This window comes from Asparagus officinalis, chromosome 4 (genome assembly GCF_001876935.1).
Source record: "Asparagus officinalis chromosome 4, Aspof.V1, whole genome shotgun sequence".
In the NCBI taxonomy this organism is placed as follows: domain Eukaryota; kingdom Viridiplantae; phylum Streptophyta; class Magnoliopsida; order Asparagales; family Asparagaceae; genus Asparagus; species Asparagus officinalis.
The window spans coordinates 6523254-6543976 of NC_033797.1; the positions used below are offsets into that span (position 1 = coordinate 6523254).

Sequence of the window (20723 nt, forward strand, 5' to 3'; positions counted from 1 at the left end):
GCCGTCGTCGTCGTCTCCAAGAAGAAGAAGCTTCGATCCGGCGAAATGGTGAGGGTTTCTACCCTCAGCCCGCAGGATCAGGTATATTTTAGGGATTTAGTTCGGAGGACGAGGATTACGTACGAATCTCTGAGGATTCTTTTGATTCGGGAGGAGGATAGGGCGGAGGGATTGGGGCTTTTGACGAGGAGGAGCAGGGCTGACCTAAAGGCGGCAGCTTTGATGACGGATCGTGAGCTTTGGTTGAATAGGGATAAGAGGATTATTGGGCCGATTCCGGGGATTAATATTGGGGACATTTACTTTTTCAGGATGGAGCTTTGTGTGATTGGGTTGCATGGGCAGGTTCAGGCTGGGATTGATTATGTCTCGGCAAGCAGGAGCTCGAGTGGGGAGCCCATTGCGACGAGCATTATAGTTTCGGGGGGTTATGAGGATGATGATGATAAAGGGCATGAGTTAATTTATACTGGCCATGGAGGTAGAGACCAGAATTTACATAAGCATTGTGCAGGGCAGAAACTTGCTGGGGGCAACCTCGCCTTGGAGAGGAGCATGAATTATGGGATCGAGGTACGTGTGATTCGTGGGGTTAAGTGTGATAAGAGCCCTACGAATAAGGTTTATGTTTATGACGGGTTGTATAAGATTGTGAAGTGTTGGGTTGATGTTGGGAAGTCGGGGTTTGAGGTTTATAAATACAAGCTTTTGAGGATTGAAGGGCAGGAGGAGATGGGGAGTATGTTGATTAAGCGGGCTGAGGAGTTGAAAGTAAATCCATTGAGTGTGAGACCAAGTGGGTATTTAAGCTTGGATATGTCAATGGGGAAGGAGAATTTCCCTGTTTCCCTATTTAATGACATTGACGAGGATCGGGATCCTTTGTTGTTTGAGTATGTTGCTCGACCTGTGTACCCTCCTGGTTTAAGGGAAAAGGTCTTTGGTGACTGGGGATGCGGGTGTGAATGTGTGACAAATTGTACAGTGGATTGCCGCTGTGCAAAGATGAACGGTGGAGATCTTCCTTATGATAAAAATGGGATACTTGCAAGGGGAAAGCCAGTTGTATATGAGTGTGGAAGCACATGCAAGTGCCCACTGAGTTGTCCAAACCGAGTGAGCCAGAGAGGGCTGAAGAACAGGTTAGAGGTGTTTAGGTCTCAGGAGACCGGATGGGGGGTTCGTTCCTTGGATTTGATAAGGGCTGGATCTTTCATCTGTGAATTTAGTGGGATTGTACTAACAAAGCAACAGGCAGATGTGCTTACAGCAAATGGGGAATGCTTGGTTTGTCCCAATAGGTTTCCAGGAAGATGGGTGGAATGGGGAGATATAACTGATGTGTTCCCAGATTATAGGCCGCCAAATCTTCCTTCTTTGCCTGAACCGAGTTTCTCAATTGATGTGTCGAGGGCAAGGAATGTTGCTTGCTATATGAGCCACAGTTGTAGCCCAAATGTGTTTGTGCAGTTTGTTCTGTATGATCACTATAATGTGGCATATCCCCATCTTATGATCTTTGCACTGGAGAACATACCTCCTCTGAGAGAGCTGAGCCTTGATTATGGGATGGTAGATGAATGGGTGGGAAAGCTCACCATGTAGCAGAATTCCATAAGAAGGGGTGCTATCATGCTTATTCTAATTTTGAGTATGTGGCTCCAGCACATGCTTTTGTTGACTGAACATGCTTCCATAGGTACTTTTTCTGAACCTTTTTTTTATTACATTTTACATGATCATTTTTACAACATGACATACTGATTAGTTGCTTTGTAAGTCATGACTCATGACTGCCACTTTATTTTTGGAGTTGAATCGAGGTTTTTGGTTTAAATTGTTGAACTGGGTCTAGCTTCTCTAAAGTACTCACAAAGATGATCGTCTCATAGTTTTAAGTTGGGCTTGGGTATAATCTTTTGTTCACTGTTTGTTTCCCGATTTTACATTATTTCATTGACGTACAAGGTGACACAGAGCATGAATATTATATCATGATGCTTTTCATTTTATGTGAGTCGCTTATGTATTGAGCATGATACTGCTTATTATGTATTATTTTAGTTTTTTCTATTCTGTGTCACCATGTCATTGCCTGTGATTTTAGCTCAAGCAATAATTGATATTTGCTAGTCAAGATTGATTTAGTTGAGCTTGCATATGGTCAAATGTTTTCTTCTGTGCCTCCAGTCATAACTCTTTCTTGGAAATCCTTGTTTACATGCCATAAATTGGCTCCTGATGCTCTTTTAATTTGTAACACGTTCTATAAATCACTTTTAAGAAAAGGTTTGGAATGACACATGATCCGAAAGATATTTCTCAAATGTAAAGTAGAATAAAAAAATCGTAAATTTCAAAAAACTATGTACTTTATATGGTTTCAGGAGATTACCATGTTTATGTAGTTTCCTATTGTAAATTACCATAAAATAATTCCTGGTAAATTCATAAAAAACAGAACCAGAATTGCGCAAGTAAGAGATATCGCTGTTTTTTATGAATAATCTCATTCAGTTTGTGCAAATAAATCTTTTCAAACATGAAGCTATGAACCCTTAATTTGAAAAGTCAACTTTAAGTTTCCTTCCTACTCAAACTGGGAAAAGCTGATCGTTGTCTCTTGATCAATGTATTTTTTCAAAGAGTCATATTTATTTTCAACTTTTTTGTCGGTTGTAAAGGCTCGTACTATATGGCATCATCTTTTCTTTTTATATAAAGAAATAGATCGTATATTGCCTTCTTTAATGAAAGAAAGTGAAACTAAATAGATTTATGGTTGCAACAAGGTGTTGATATTCTAAGAGTCATGTTGCCCTCTCAAGGAAGTATATCTCTTTCAAGTCCCATAAGTCACAGTTCCTTGTTAACAGCAAGATAGAGAATAAAATTTAATTAACATGTATTTATTTGGTTTATCATAGAGAGTTCTCACCTAAAAGCATAGTGCATGTCGAGATATAAAACTTGCTTTCTTTCAGTTAGATATTCTAATGAGACGCCGGTCAGATGTGCAGGGTTAGAGTAGAAATCTGCTATTATATATATAGAAATGGTATGAGAGTTATTTTACTTATTCAGTTATTTGGTGTGCAGATGGTAACCTACTTAATGTAGTCATGAGCTATTACTGATTAGATGACAGAAAGGCATGACTGTTATACGAAAATCATGCAACACAAGATTATGTATCTTTGTCTTACAAGTGCAAAGAGAAACCCAGAAGCTAATGTTATAAGTAAGCTACCTAAGAATACTTACAAGAATGTTGCCATTTCAACCCAGTACATGTAATGCCAATGGACTTTTTGGTCTGAACCAACTGCATGTAAAGTTAACCATAATTTTTTGTTCTAGTCCACTATGACAATCACTATGGTTTCAATATCGTACATTATGTGCACATTGTATGATTCAATACGATATTCTTGAAGATCATACATATGTTATTGTATGTATCAATTGAGGCAACGTACCATTAATGTAAGTTATGTATCTTATGAAATATAGTATGCTGTATGTTATAGCAAGTTTACTAGACTTACAAATGAATTTCAAATCCATTTACCTTTAGGTCGAATCATGGATTTCAAGTTTCAAATTCCAAGCCCCTTACCTATTTAGCCATTCAATAAAAACACAAATTATTACCATGCCCAGTTTTCTTTCTATCATTATGGAAATTACAGCTAAACTCCGATTTCAAATAGGGAATTTGGGATAATTAAAGCTCAATGCAAGGAGAAAAAGTTTGGGATAATTAAAGCTCAATGCCATGAGGCAAACGAAAAAGGAAGATGCCACATCTGTAAAATCTGATTTGCTCATCATGATTTAAATCAATACTAGAAGTGGACTTCAAGATAGTTGTCCATGAGTATTTTGAGCTTGGACGATGTTAAGGTCCATTTAGTCCCAGATTGATTATTCGGGAGTTAATTGTGGGTTTATAAGGGATTTGGATCCCTTTCCTATTATTGCTAACTTTTAGGAGTGAATTCTCCTAGGTTCCTTACGGAGGACCAAGTGACCAACTAGCACTATCAAAAGGAAAACAGAGAGAAGAGTAATGCTAACCATTTAGTTGTTAATTTCTGAGTTTCAAACATAAGAAATTATTTGTTATGCTTATACCAATTATTAATAACACTTAAAATTTGAATGCATTGGTCAAAAGGAAAGACAAAGAAGGCAATCAGGAAAGTTTGTGGACAGCAAAAAAGAAGAAATGAAGAAAATATGATATGATTCTTAAATTTAACAAGAGCGATGGATCTATTGGATGACTGATTGATGTTAGATTGATGAAATGTTATCATTCGTAAAATTAATTTTATTTGTATTCTTATTTTTGAATTATGTGGTATCAATTTGAGTATTGACTTTATATAATTATTGTACTTGGATTTGTGTTATTTAAATACTATATTTTTTCTTAAGGATATTTGCATTTCTTTTAGTTATTCATCATTCTATGCTAAAACTTAGTACTTATTCTTGTGATATATGCTGTTGAAATTTACTACTGGGCTATTACAGATGAGTTAATTTGTCTCTTGTGGTAGCAGATACAATACGCTATATACGGAAAAAAAGACATGATACATATCCATATTTGATGACTTGGATAGCATCAATTCTGATTTGTCACTAGAACCAACTGCAATTTGCCTACATAATGGTTGGTGTCTTTGACCTAGTTCATGCACTAGTAGTATCAAACCCTATTGCATGTGATAGATCCAATAAGAGGTAGAGTTTACCGGGGATAAAAAGAACGTGGAGCAGGAAACATTGGTTAAATATTTTTTGATCAGGTAAGGCGTCATGTTTGGAATTGGTTTCTGAAGAAAGTTACCCAAAAAGAAAGTAGCCAGAATTTATCCCATAAGAGGTTGAATTTACCAAGGATAAAAAGATTGTGCAACAGGAAACGTGGGCGAGGGATTTGGTAATCTGGGAAGATGAGGACATGTTTGGAATTGGTTTCTGAAGAAATACTACCCAATTAGAAAGTAGCCAGAATTTGGAAGGATATAAAATATTTTTTGCAAAAGTCTGTGACCAGACGTTTAACTTGTTAATTAACTGACGGGTTCACAGGACAACAAAGATATATAAAATCATACTAAATACTCTGTTTGGATTTTTGGAAAGGGATCAGAAGGCCTAAATTGAGGGGGAGAGAACATGGTATCCAGTTTATGAAGAGATCATAACTTTCATAAAAGGAACAAATTAAAATTTGGAATCCCATATTTCTTTTTCAGAAATCAACTCTAAAAATGATCTCCTCTGATTACACACTTTGTATCTTGTATTTCATTTTATATTATTATCTCTCTCTGGGGGTTCTATATCCCCGGGGATCTATGTTATGGGATTGATGGATTACCCATTAGGGTTTTTTATTGCTGCTGGTTCAAACTGCAAGCTCCCTTTGGTGCTACATGCAGTGGGTTCATCTGGCAAACACCCGTTGGTGCCACATGCAGTGGGTTCGATGCAAACAGCTGATGCTGTATACAGTGGGTTTAAATGAAACAATTGTTGATGCTGCATGCAATTGGTTGGAATGATCACATGCTACGTGCCTATTAAATATTTTACTTATCATCTGTTTGAACTTTTAGTCTCGTTTACTTGTGCATCTAATACAAGATAAATTATTTTAGGTGTACTTTAGCATTTTCGTAACTACAAAGCCTTGTTACTGTCCTATCTAACATGTAATCATTTCTTTGAGCATCTAATACAAGAACATATATTATCACTTATAGTTATAATAGGATAAATTCTACTGTAATCAGACTTCATTTTAAAATTTCTCATAAATCTAACTGTAAGAAAAAAAATCTGACATTTTATTTATACTATTATCAGGTGAGAAATGTACATGTTAAAAAAAAAGTTTTTATTGGGTGTGATTCTGCCTCTTGTTATGTCACCTGCAACTTCAATTGATGATAGTTTGATGTATGATTGTCGGTTTTGAAATTAGCTAACAAGCCCAAAAAGAGATTGACAGTTGGAAGAAGTGGGTACTGAGGACATGGGCTGGAGAAATCTGTTTCAATTCCTATACATCATAAAAATTAACTGTCAGTATTTAGCTCAAATCCAGTTCTGATAACTATTATAGCTTCTGTAATCGGAAATAGTTAATGTAGAAACTGTTTGATATGCTAAAGGTCAAGTGAAATGTTCTAGCAGGACCACCACAAAAGCAAAAGTTATCTGCAAGAAGTTGTCTCTTAGCCTAGCTACGAGTCTGAGAAGCAGAATTCTTTAAATCCTGCAATTTCAGAACCAACAAAATAAATAACTAACCTAGATTTAAATTAGTGAAATCTTTTACACCTTATGCATTGTTATTTTATCACCTCATCCGTCCTAGCTGTATCACACATATGTAGAGAAATATACGCGATACACGTATAATGAATATTACTCAATAATACAATGACTTTTAAGTTGAAATATATATCCTTTTCTGTGATGGGATACTAATGCATTTTCAATTCTCTAGTTATTCCTCTCTTTCTGACTGGCTTGTGGCAGTTCCTTTGTCTGCAAGTATTTTGGTTTCAGGGGCTGATCTTTGCCAGACAGTTACCAGTTGAACTTATTGCTAGGTCAAATACGGGATCAGTTTAAAGAGAGACACCACTGTAAATCTCTTCTTGAAAATGTAAAATGGGGTTGTGAAAATGGGAGTAGAAGGTACCTCTTAAGGTTTAATACTTTTGGATTCAAAATAGCTGATGAGAATAATAGGCGTAGCAGTAAAAGTATGGAAACTGGAAGATTGTCACATCAGTTTTTCATATTAATCTCTCCTCACAATACTCATCCAAATTTGTGCCACGTTCATATTATAATTACTCTAAAAAACATCGATTAGTTTGTAGATGAAAGAAAATATTGTGAAAGTGAAACTTGTTTTGGCACATGAAGAGGACTAGATGTATGGGTTTTAAGAGAATTTATTTCATTTTTTTTCTATTTCTTTCCAAAAATTATTCCGATGTATCTTTTCCAGTTTAATTACATTAGCTTCCACCACACATTTGGCAGCTAGGAGGCAAATTTTTTTTGTAAATAGTCTTATGGCATATATTCAGTTCGTCCTATAAATGATGGGAGTTGATTTTTATCATTTTAACTATATCTATCTTAGTTTTATTTTCATTTATTGCTAGAAGGTTAGAATCGATTTGAAAGTTATCATTCTGTTTCACGGTTCACCTGCAGAAGTACCTTAATGTTGTTCTGGTTACCGCAGGTCAATATTCTAGTCCTCTGCTGATGGATTTATGGTAGAATTTATTGACTGGTGTGAATAGTGGGTGGTTATCCAGAAAAATATTATCGGTACCTTTTATAAAGAGACTTCTATTATAGATCATGGTCTAGTATTGGAAGGTTAATTAGGACGAAAACCTGTAGATGGGCTGCGTAAACATAGGGAGACTTAAAAACCATATTGAGTGGGATATTTTTACGGGAAAATATAACGAATCTCAATAAAATATTGGCGCTTTTAAGCCCCTTTCCAGGAAGGGAAGACAATACCATTATGATTAAAATTTTTGAAAACATGCAGGGTCAAAGTAAGTGTAATGTTAATAAGAAATCTGTGTTCTTTGTTCTCCAATATACGTTGCGTGGAGTTCTTGCAGGTGATTAATCCCAGTATTGCTAAATATCGGTAAAAAGAAATGCATTAACCTCCTCCATTTTCTTTCCAAATATTTTAGCAATCTCTCGCTTATAAAGAATTTGACAAGGGGTTAACCAGACAGCATCTTATTCAATATTCACGGAAAGAGAGGTAGGAGAGTTATGAAGCATACTCTTCCAATTGTGAAGATTTCCTTTTCAAGCACATGTATTGGGAAAAAACACCTGTTTTTGTAATGTTATTATTTCTGTATATTTTTCAGAATTTTCTGTGAAAGCATGTCATGTTTGTGTTAACATTGTGTATCCATGCTTCTTTAGGATGAGAGATAACAGGAATGTGCTATACAGTATAATATTATTTAGTATCTATTCATGTAAATCTGCCTTCACAAGTACTGTGCAAAGATATGTGTTGAATAGATATGAAGAATGCATTGATCAAAGATATGTGTTGAATAGATATGAAGAATGCATTGATTGTCTTTGTGTTTGTGATATCTGTTGAATGTTTTCTTCAGTTTGAGGTGTAAGGAAGGATGTGCAGGTTAATTTAGGAGTAGAGCAAAGAGAAGTTTTAGTGTGGGAGCAGATTGAGTTGATACAGATAGTCAGCTTAGTTTCACAAATTACTGCACTAATTAAAATTTCCATTTATAATATTGTCAAATGCAATTATGACAAGTCTCACTTCCACACTAAAATTTCTTTTCTTGTTGTGGCTTCATGATAACTTCTACAGTTAATTCTTGCATTACTAAAATCTAGCATTGATTATGATTTTCACTATTCCCTTTGTTTTTTTTTCCAGTTACCATCGAGGGAATTTTATATGCTACTCAATCCTCTGTGCGGATCAGGCTAGGATGCTACCATGACCATCCCTTGCTGCTCAATGCTTTGTTTGTGTGGCACATACCACTGACATTTTTGTAAGTTGGAAGCATGAAATAGAGCTCTTTCATCAATGGTGGAAATATCAACTTCTGTTCGGGTGTTGTAAGGAGACTTATCTAGTGAGGCAATAAAAGACTCAGTAACTAGGTACAGCCTCATGTTTGCGTAGTCCAGTTACCTTCATTAGATCGTATATGTATATATCTGTATATTATTTTTGCCCTGTTGTACTAATAGCTGTTATCCCAACTATTTTTGAGAAACATTCCGTTGCCCAAAAAAAAAACCCTTTGAAAAAGTGATGATTAGAGGGTTATATGCAGAAGAATGTGTATAACTCAAGGTTTTCTAAGTAGTTGCTTCATTATGGAAGGCAAAGGAGGAGGTTGAGTTATTCCCAGGAATAGAGGCAACGCCTGCTGAGGAATCAAAGCTTTTCTTGTGGTGTGGGGGAGCCTTGAACCTTGATGCTAGCAGAAAATTATAAAAATCTATAATGTCATGCAAGTCTCTTTCTCCTTGCTGTTTAAAGCTCCATGGCCCATGAGACCAGCAGTTCTCACCACCCGGCGGTGAATGATCGAATTTCTTCAAATGGAACAAATACAGGTGCTTATATGTTCATCGACCATCGTCATGCAACGAACGAATGCTGCTGCATCAACATCTACGTTAATAATAACGTCCAGGGGGTAACTAACTCCCTCGTGTTTGGGAGCAAGGTGACGATGAGGGATCCTGGGGTACGTCTGGTATTCAGGCAGGGATGCAGAGAGAAGGGGGAGAGCCCCAGTGTTGAGATGAGAACAGATGCAAATATTTCATCTATCGGATTTGAATTCTGGGTCTTGTTAGCTATGCTGTTCGTTGTTGTCTCCATCTTTTTAAAACTGGCTGTGTAGGGATTTCTGAAGGTGCTTATTTCCCCCGCTTTATTATCGGTTGTCGCTTGTTGTTGGCTGTGGTCATCAGCTATGATGTTTGTGATGAGTACTTTCTTGAGTTATATGTTTTACCAATTGCTGCTCCATTTTGTATCGTATAATATGAAGGGACCGCATATGTCTCAGAGATCTTCGTTGGTCCTTGTATATCTGCATGCTTTTGCGTTGCAAAATCCTTGTACTAGTCTTTACACGTACTAAAATGCGCAGCTTCAATTACGATGAAAACGGTTTGCTTTAGCTTATGTGTCTATAAAGCCTTTGATATCAATGATTAGCGTGCCATGAGGACAAGATGATGACGTGAAGTGCGAAGAATAATAAAAAAAAAGGCTCGAATGAAGAAGCAGGGGATGGGGGAAATGGTTAATAAGAGCGAGGTCGGTGAAATGAGCAATAGGGGTGGTAAACGATTGAATCAAATCGAATATTAAAGTGTTCATATTTGTATTTGCTTAAACTTATCGATTTCGAATGTGGACTGTGAATCTGTGATACTCATATATGAGTTTTTCGAATTCAAACTCGAATACTTGGTATTTGATAAATATTCATGAATATTCATAAATACTTGCCGAATATCAAAGTATATTTATTCCACTAAAGATTTTGATTTTCAAATAGTACTTAAATTCATAAATAAAAATTATTCATTTATAATATATGATGTATATATTTTTAAATCAAAATTTTTATTAGATAACAGATTTAAGATTATTTAAGTCTTAAAATTAATACATAAAACTGAAGTAAAAATGGTAAGTGGGTTAAAAAAATGACATCATATGTGCAATAATACAAATAATAAGTGATCAAGTTTTAAACGAATATTTGATAGACAAACGAATTGAATATACATCTAATTAAATTCTACTCGTTAGCAAACTCGAATACTAAAAAATATTTGTTTAGTGATAAACGAACTATCGAAGAGAATATGACCAAATAGTTACTCGAACAATTATCGAACTATTTATTACTTATTTAGTTCATTTCCACCCCTAATGAGCAACGTACAGCAATTTGATTAGTTGTCTACCCACCTCGTATGACATAAAACTTTATTATAAATGATTATTTTCAGTAGTCGATGCTCAGTTTTCAAGTAGGACGCGATCAAATAATCGAAGCATCAGAAATTTTAACAAAACATAGTTTCGCCTGGAATCATCCATCCAACCCACCAAACGCGAGAGCATCAGGCATCAATCCCAATGAATATATATATTATTAGCTCACAGAAGAACGCGGGCGTACAATCTTGAACTCAGCTTGCTTAAAACGAACACCAAACTTTGACAGTTAAAAGTCAATAATATACTAGCAAGCAATTCCAAGTAGTAGTAGTAGTAGTATACAACAATTTCAACATGAGAAAGAATGCACCAATAAATCTAGACGCATCCCAATCTTGGTTACAGCTAGATCCCGAGATCTTACGCGGTCAATCCCTGAAGAAGAATTCGTTAAACCCACTTCTTACCAGATATGGCAACCTGTTTCACACGTCACCATTAATAGAATCTCATGCTGAACTTCCACATTTCCCTTGGGGGCGTACGATTACATTCAACCGACGATACAAACTTCAGTGGTTCTGACCTCTTCCCTTCTTCGATTTCCCCTTGTTCTCCTGCATCTTCTTCTTCTTTGCTTCGGGGGTTGTCCAAGTGTAATCTGATGGTATCAAGAAAGGATCTTGGATGTCCTCAACTCGGCTGCTTGGCCCTGAAACAGTCGTATAAGTTTGACGGTATGGGACCTTTATCCATTGGAGCCAAGAGGTCGATTGGGCTTGAGGTGTTGGGCTCTTGGCCCCGGGGCTTGAAGGTGGGGTAGAGAACTCTTCTGAAGGTTGTAGTTCTTCGAATTTGGTGAAGGTGACGAGGACTCTGATGGTAGGTACAACTGGAATTGCTACCTGCAGAGGTTTGTACCAAGAAAACTTGAACTTGTGTTTGACATGGGTAAGTCATAAAATGAAATGACGAGTAGTTATTCCACAGAGGTAGTTGTATATCAAGGTTACAAGAGAGCAAGAGGTAAATAGAGTTTGAAAGGGGTCATCAAACCAAGTCTATGAAATTATTGTTTCTGCAACATGTTTCTTTACAAACAGTGTTGTTTATGTGGCACACATCCAAAGCCGTCAACGACGAACAAGGTAGCACCGTGCAGGGATCACCGGCCCCATTTAATATACAATACATAATACAATATCAATATGCAAGGAGACAGTCCAACTGGTAGGGTTGCATTCATTAAGTTGTTAAGATACAACACCCTAAGTTACAGGTATATGAGTGGAAATGACCAAATTCTGCCACTGATTCCACATTCGCAATCAAACCTCTAAATTTAAAGTGAACAAAATAACAAATATAATAGTTAAAACGGCTCACTCATGTTCAACAAGAGGTTATAGGCAAAATAAGACATGAAATTATGATCAGAAGAGAAGGCATGTAGAGTGAACAAGAGCATGTACATACTGAAAAAGAACTGTACATAACTGTGTCAGAAAAATGGACATTAAATGAAACAAATGAGGAAGAAAGCACCAAAATACCAAATGATTCAAATGTTTATCAGTAGTTCCCAACGGCTTGTTTATTGTAGTGATAATGGTGGAACAAATGCCTTGTTCTCAAAAGAAATTCTTTTCGAGACCTTATACCATATGATGGGATACAACTGATCCCAATAAAAAAATAAAGCAGTAAAAACTACGAACTAAACAAATTGAGGTTCATGCTGCTTAGGTTCTTGTGTAGAGTCTAGCGTAAATCATTGGTATGGAACACAATATTCTCCTATCTCGCTAATAGAATTCAACAACAGACTGTATACACTTAATCTCTGTTGCATTACAAATGAAAACCATTACAACCAATGAAATTTGCTGGCCTCGTAGCAACCCTATAAAATTGCCCCTTCTATTTCAATTAAACACATGAAAATAACTATGTAAGAAAGTAAAAAAAGGAAAAAGAATCCATTCTGGTACGAACGTACATGCACGCAGGACATTATGAAGGTTATGCTTTTTGTCTCATGGGAAGTACAGAGGTTCAAGCATATAAATGTCTGCAGAATCAATTCTTTGTAGTCTAGCAGTTAAGGGCCTGTTGTGTTCACAAAGGAACCAAAGAAGGAAACCAACGCCTTCTCTAAAGTGCTCATACAACGTACAATTTGAAGAAAGTGATTTCCGCTCTTCTCAAGCGGAAATCACTTGAAAAAGGGATTATGGCTGATTATTTAATTGGTTTTGTAGACATATTAAAGTGAATTAATGGGGAGAATACTTAAGCTAGTTAGGAGTGTGAATCAAATAAAGTGGAGGGTGGAAATGACTTTATATGGGTCAGTTTGGTTGTTTTCTTTAGGAAAAAAAAGGAAACCCATTTCCACATAAAAAATAGCCACTTCCCCCCTATTCCATGGGTTTCTTAGACATAGATTTTTCTCATCTGTTTCATCCTTACCTCAAGGTGAAAATTGGTTTTCATCCTTGCCTCAAGGTTAAAAAGAAAAAGGAAAAGTTGGAATTGGTTTTTTTTTAAATATGTCAGAGGTGTTGATTTCCTATTCTTAGGCTTCTTTGTGAACCAAAGTGCTCCTATATAGAAATGGGTTTCCTATTTTTTAAAGAAAACTACCAAACAACCCTAAGTAAAAATGGTCATGAAAAAAAACATGTGGCATTGCTTCATAGTTCTGATCCATAGATGATAAACTGAGAAAATGGAATACCTTCCTTCAGATATGACGATTCTGCTGGGCATACTATAGTAATTACATGAGTGATAAGGTTCTAACGTGTTCTGTCATAATAGCTCTACACTATATTACCTTTGCAATCCATTAAATTAAGGCTATTGTGATACATCCCGTCTATAGGGAGTAAGCCAATATTCACTCCCTAAACTTTATTTAGCACTTAGACCCCCTAGCATCTGAACAGAGTTATCCCCCACTGTTCATCACGTTGTGTCACAACATGACGTCAACGTGTTCTAGAGAGGTTACCGATATTTCAGTGTGCTGCACAGGAGGCCCCTATTCTCATGGTAGCCCTATATTACCTCTGCAAATCAATAAATTTAGATTAACTGCAGACTCACACCTTGCACTATAGGGAGTTGAGAGTTATCCACTTTATCACCCCCAACTTTCTTAGCACTTAGACCCTCTAATATCTAAATAGAGTTATCCCTCGTTATTTGTTCCTATCATGTGTGTGTCACATCACGTTAATGTGTTGCAAAGAGATCCGCTAATATTTAGTATGTTGCAAAGGACCTATTCTCTTATGGCCTTTGAACATATGCCCCTTATAGTACAAGTATTGATAACAGAGAGATAACTCCGTTTTGGCATCGAAGGTCTAAGAAAAACCATTAGGGGTAATAAGTGGCATCTATTGTACAGGTGATGTATCTAGAAGTAACCATTAAGTTTATATTAAAGTAAAAGTAAGGTTCTCATAAAATATGGTTTGATTTTGATGAATAATTATAATCACGATAAGAAGCCACCTGGTAAAACCTTATAAGGATAGCATTGCTTAGGTTATGCAGAAAGTTATAAACACTGGATCATTCTTTGAAGATTTTAGGATCCAATCATGCATACTTTTCATTAGTGAGTGCGCACTACTGACTTTGTTCACTTTCTAATGCAGCATTCATCTAAGATTATTATTCCAAAATAGGATAATCATGCCACGATTAAAGGATATCAAGGTGATAATCTGAATGTTGGTCCTGTTAGTTGCAGTTAATCTAACAAATAGATATTACTCTAATTCAATTTGCATTGTGATATTCATAGACCACAAAAGATCTATAAGATTACGGAGTAAATACATGCACAAGGATGTTGATTGAATTTTATGAGTAGCAACAAGATTTCCAATGAAAGAATTATTAGCAAGGTAGTTTAGTTTTTTTAGGGAAATCAAACCAAATAAATACATTCCATGACAGGTAGGTCATGAGATACGTTTTGTAGCTACAGACATCTTGCAATTCACTTTCACATGGCTATAAGCCTGAAGACGTCCACAATAACAGTGTAATAGTAGTTTTACTGAGCTGTATGATAATAAATTGTGTAGCTTGCACCCATGCATATTCTCGAGCTTATAAACTGATTAAAATGATTTGCATTTTCTAAACTTTTGCTAACTCATACTCACTAGACCTGAAATTTCCTCAATTAAGTGCACATATAGTTTAGGGAGAGATATAAGAATGAGTGACCTAAATTTCTTCATTTTCGTTGCGAAACTCACACTCGAAACCATCACTTAAAAAAACATTAACCATAAAATGAGAACAATTCTAGGTTCCATTTGCTTCCCTATGAAACTAGCAATAATCATCTAGCTAGTACTGACAACAGCAACCATGATGGCACAAGTTTTGGTCTATCAGAATCCAGATCAATTCTAAACTCCTTAGGCACAATAAAAAGTTTCTGATGCCATGCACTTTTTTGTTCGTTGGGAATACCGAGATAATGAGACACTGCCAAATGGTTGGCACCTGAGCCAAATGATTTCTACAGAAGAAAAAAGATATAACAAGGATCGATGCAAATTTGTTCTGATGGGGAGCTGCTCTTTAGGCAGGCAGGGTACACTTCATGAACAAGTAGCTCAACAACTTGATCATAACTGTCGAAAGAAAAAGAAAGGACAAAAGGGGCCCATTGACAGTGGCTACTTATAGCAGCAATCAAAGTTTCAATTAAAAGAATTAATGAACATAAAAGTACAACTCCCAATTATCTAGGCAGCTCCTCATTTACTATTCAACCACTGATGGATTGGATTGATTTGACCCAATCAACTAAAATATCATATTTGAAGTTAAATAATCCCCTCCATATTGATCCCACGTCTGAGACATAGGCATGGCCCGCATTTACTCAGTAGACAAACGTTGCAGATTAGCATCTGCATCGAAGAAATTTGACTGTGGTATCCATCAGATACAACAAGACTAACAAAGACCTACTGAAGATTAAGCACTTCACTCTGTGCAGTGTTCCTCAAAATATGGTGATTAAAGACATAATTAGAAAGTGAGACTCAGCACTTCTCACTATTTCACTCTCACATGACATAATGGTATGATCAAAACTATGATTCCTTAATCCTCAATGATATGAACAAAAGGGTTTGAAATTCATCTATTACATTAAATATTCAACATGTCACTGCACTTACAACATTGAAAAACTAGGCGATTTTGGTTTTCAGAAACACAAGGGACACTAGGTTCTCAAATCCAAACCCCAGAAGACAATTTAGATATCCTTAAACTAGTGCAAAGCAGTCTTTGCAATTGGAAGTTCAGTCCTAGGCATGAGTGGAGATGAATTCTGTATTAGCGAACAATGACATAAGACAATCAAAGGTAGAGCATATAAGCATAATACAAATATTATTACTTTACTATAATGTCATTTACACAAGAAATTGTCTCCCATAGCACTACAATGTCTACAATTAGCTTGCTATAATTTCATTTTCACAAAAGATCAACTCACCTAGTGCAAGATACTGGATGGATATGATATTACTATGCTACATGAATTAGGACCGTGCACCTAATGTTCTGGGGTTCAAAAAACAATGGCTATCCAATATGGAGAACTTCGCATATCATCATTCAACATAAGTCAGATTAAGCAATTTGCCGCTCACAGGACAGTAACATGAGGTTTTCGTCCAAACCAGAAGATTTCTTCCCACTGACAAGAGTCAGAATGCGCACACTAAGTTCAAGTTTATTATAAAGGGCAACATCTAGTTCCTTTATAAAGGACAACAAGGAGATAAATACATAAATTAGACTAAAGAGGTGAAAACAGAAATGTATTTGTGGATTGCTAGCAGAATATCACAAGCTGGGTATGACAACGGAGAAGAGATGGAAAGGTTTGGACTGTAGAAGGTATACAGAAGTGATGGAAAGGTTTGGACTGTAGAAGGTATACAAGAACTTTAAGAAGGCAGTGCAGATTTTATATAGGGTTTCAACTCCTCTCTATCCCGGATTTTCCTACTCTAATGCAGTAAGCCAATCAAGTAGGCCACATCTCCACAATTGGATGTATACTCACTTTGCTAAACTCCCGAAACCAAAATCTCTTTCCAGGGAGCAAAATCTCTTTCCAGGGAACAAAATCAAGTATAATCCATTAGGTTCCATCATCTTCATCAAGTCGCCAACCATCGACTCTTCTCCTTTTCTCCCCTATGTATAAATGGTCTAATCTCTTATATCTTACCTCTTCATGCTTCCACTCACCTCCAAGTATAAGATTTTCTTAATATATTTACAAATATAAAGAAGAACATACTTCAGTCCACATGCAGGATTCAATATGTGTAAGCCTAATACCATTTAGTTAGTTAAAAAGGTACAAAATGATGAGAGAAATGCTATACATGCTCAAGTGCACAGACGGAAAAGTAAAACAATATACATGACAGGTTTAAGACAACATCCTTATGCTAATCGCTACAGTATGCATTGGCAATATTGTAGCCCATTTGGGAGTTAGGCACTCAGAACAGGTGCAACACAAAGAGCAATTACTTTATGCCCATTTCTTGTGATTTTCTTAGCAATGCTTCTTGACAAGCACAGCATAATAAGAGTTACCGTAGTCCACGTATTTACATTCGATGCCAATTCAAGTGGCAGACCAACTTAAATAAATCATATGGAAGAAAATATCCTCTTTAATTTTTCTAATTTGATGGAGTTGCAAATGAACATAGAAGGCTGTTCAAAGACTATCCAACTGATTATCACATATGTCAAAAATATTGAGAAAGTATTTCTATATAATTATGTAAACATGCAATGCCATTGTAGTTCAACAAATTTGAAACATATATATCCCATATTTTCCTTCTAGCAGCAAGATAGGAGTAAAACATCATTTCAAAAATATAGAAGGAAAACATCATTGTATATTCAATGCTGCCTTAATTAAATCCATTCAATAAGTACTAATTGATGGTTCACATATAGCAATCTGAAGCTCTAATTTTTAAAATTAAAGATACCTTGATCAGAATCAGCACAAGCAATTCATGCAAACTGTGTAATAAGTATAAGACGTGACTTATAGCATAAAAATAAGAGTGTTCCTTTGTTGAATACCTTAACCGGAAATGTCCCAGGAGGGAGCTTCGTCGTAAGCAGGTCCCTTAATCGACGAATCGCCTTAACTTTATTCGCCAAAATATCAAGCAATGGTAGAAGCTCCTCGGTCCGGAGGGGAAAGTTAGGAGCAAGCCAAAGAACAGGCCTCAATCCTTTCTTATATTCACTCTCCTTGCCAGTTTCTTTACGTCGATGTCCACTTTCTGAACTCAAAGAAGACTTTCTGGGATCTTTCTCTCTTCCCCTTTTTAGATCCTCCGGTCTAATGGGTATCTCCATTGAATGCCTCCCTGGTGTATTCTGTATTCTAGATGGTGAATCTCCAAGAAGATCACTCACTTTCTCATCAACACAAAGGGAGCTCCTTGGAGGCTCAATTTTCTTCCCATCTTGCTTGTTATTAGCGCTAATTCCCCTCTTTCCCCAACCACCGAACCACCTCTTTCTGTCTTGTTTACTTTCAGCATTACTCGAACTACTCACATCCTCTATCGGAATCTCGTAGCGACTGTTCCTATGGCCAACAAATCCATCAGAAAGATCGTCTTCAGCAACATCCGGAGACATCTTCAATGCAATCTCCAGCTGCTTTCTTTCTTCCTGTGTCAAAACATCCTCATACTCTTCGCTCTCGGTGTCATTCTCGTTGGAGCTCTCGTTACAAGAGGAGAAGAATTCCTCATCTGTCATTGCGCCGGGTACTCTCCTAGACTTGACACTTACAACAACATGATGCATATCGTAAACCCTAGCTTTCCATTGACCGACCATCTCAGCCTTCTCTTGCCTCCTCCAAGTCAATTGTGGAAGAAGCACAGCACGGGTGACATCAATCCCCGGTCTAAATATGTTGGTCTGTGACATTGCTGATACCTCCTGTTGAATCTCAGCTTCACTAGCCTGAGCTCCCGCCCCTTCTAAAGCATTCATAATCTCCTTATCCTTGTGAGAAATCATACATAAGGTCCCCGGGGCTACTTTCCCGTCCTCGGATCCCTCTCCAAGAAACAAAACACTTTGATCCGATCTCTGAATCCTAAACCCATCGAAACCAGCCAATGTCATATCTGCCCTCAGATTAGCTCCTCTCTTCCATATCTTGTAAGTATCAGACGGCGCAATTCTTGATATAAATGGGATCACCGAGCTCTCGAAGTGAAATGTGATCTCCATATAGAAGTCCCTCATCCTCCTCATCGCGGCAACAACTCTAGGAAGTCTCCTGCACCATTTCGCCCAAGCTAAAGGCTGGTAATGCCGAACAATGATTTTCGCTAAATTCTCCTCTCGGTCACAGATTGCTTCTTGGAGAGCGCTCCATCCTTGTTCATTCTGAAGGCTCCAGTCTGCGCCTGCGAGCATTAGCATCTCGGTGGACGTGGCGTCCCCGAGCTTCACGGCGAGATGCAAAGGGGTTTCTCTGTTAGGAACATCTCTCCGATCGATGACTGCTGCAATTGCTTCAGCTTTCTCCTCTTCGGCGATCGAAGCAGCCTCCGTCTTGATCGCTGAGGGGTCGGAGAGTCGAGGGAGAGACGAAAGGGTACGTTTTAAACCAGAATAATCTCTGGCAAGGACTGCTTTGTGAACTGGGCTATGCGAATACTTGGAAACATCAATTCCAGCCATTAGAAAATGAGGGTAAAAGGTCCCAAATCAGGCTAGGACGATGAACCCATGCAAAATCAAGAAGCAAGACTCAATTTTGAGAGAAACCCACTTCGAAAGATTGAATCTTAGGGGTGCCCAGATGAGAAACTTGCAGAAATCTCAGATGGGGAGAGGAGACAAGTATCAGAGACGATGCATGTGAGAGCAAAGAATAACAAGGGGCAAAAAAAATAAAAGCAAATATTGAGAGAAGGAATCAAGGAAGGGATAGAGCAAGGAACGCCATTAAAGCAAGAATATAAATAGCAGTTAAAAAATGGTAAGAAATAAATTTATTATACATTATTATTATTATTATTTTCTTTTTTTCAAAACTCACCTCCCTGCGATTCAATCAATCTGTGTCTGTATATATAATGAACAGTTGACAAGAGAGAGGAGAGCGAGAGAAGAGAGGAGACTGTTTTTGAGAGAGAGAAGGGAATTAGTTTGCTTTTTAAGTTCTCTCCTTATTATAAACCCAAACTTCACACTAATTTATTTTCAAACCCGTCCGCTGCCAAAATCATCATCAAGTTACAACAATACTACACGTAAATTATTTTTAAGATTGGGTTTTATATTACCAGAGGTTTCCCATGAGAGAGCTACTAGGGGCAAACCCCCAACCACACCCCCCTCTCTTGCTACAGTACACTGGGACCGACATGAGATTTTAAAATGTGATTGGAGGTGTGCCCCTATCATTTTCCTTCCCCTAACTTGGTGTGGTTTACCAAAATTCTAATGTACATTTTATATTTTTGTAATAAGTTTCTGTATTTTACGTGGGTTTAAAAACAAATATAACTAAATACCTCGGCTTTAAAATGCCTGTTTAAAAGTGGATGGCTTTGTAAGTAAATAGTAGTAAAAGGTGGGGTTATAGTGGGGAAAAGCCCTTTTTAGTCGTGAGTTTTGTCTACTTATGAGTTTTGTTTGATAACGCAGAAGCGCAAAAATGTTTTTTTGCAGTGTGGGGTAGAATTTGGGAACTGAAAGTACCAAAAAAATTTGCCATTTTCGGGAAAGTATGGGGCCCAATTGAAATACGACGTGTCGGTGAGCTATTTGCTGGCACTGGATCAATGAACCAAGCCTAGTTGATTGGACCGACTGTGCTCGGGTGGGACCGGCTTTTAGCTGGTATAGTTTTTTTCGCAGATAGGCCCTTGACAACATCTAGTATTGTTTTTCACATATTTCTATTTATGGACAGGGTAGAATGGTAGACCATAACTTTCCCATTTTTTGTCGGGTATGGATCTGACGAGGATGCATACGACCCGATAAAATTGGAGTCAACCATCTTGGGTTCTTGAGACTTGAACCTGACCGGATCAATGAATCAGCT

The 20723-nt window shown here is 37.1% G+C and overlaps 2 protein-coding genes across 2 annotated transcripts in view; one reads left to right on the top strand and one right to left on the bottom strand.

Annotated features, from left to right (window-relative positions):
• LOC109838123 (histone-lysine N-methyltransferase family member SUVH9-like) overlaps positions 1-8881 on the top strand; it is a 10347-nt gene extending 1466 nt beyond the window's left edge. Inside the window, exons 2-3 of the mRNA XM_020406591.1 lie at positions 2-1699; positions 8498-8881. Coding sequence (XP_020262180.1) covers positions 2-1605 — 1604 coding nt within the window. The 3' untranslated portion in view covers positions 1606-1699; positions 8498-8881. The remainder of the gene's footprint in view (position 1; positions 1700-8497) is intronic.
• LOC109836473 (ankyrin repeat domain-containing protein 13C-A) lies at positions 10726-19790 on the bottom strand. Its single transcript, XM_020404376.1, has 2 exons — positions 17717-19790; positions 10726-11448 (listed from the first exon to the last, which is right to left on the bottom strand). The coding sequence occupies exons 1-2, from the start codon at positions 19346-19348 to the stop codon at positions 11116-11118; spliced, it is 1965 nt and encodes a 654-aa protein (XP_020259965.1). The 5' UTR covers positions 19349-19790; the 3' UTR covers positions 10726-11115.

Excerpts from the sequence above, each read along its gene's own strand:
- LOC109836473 (XM_020404376.1), bottom strand. The coding sequence starts at position 19,348 with ATGGCTGGAATTGATGTTTCCAAGTATTCGCATAGCCCAGTTCACAAA. Across the intron at positions 11,449-17,716 it reads CTGGGACATTTCCGGTTAAG|GTAGCAATTCCAGTTGTACC; the intron begins GTATTCAACAAA and ends AAACCTCTGCAG.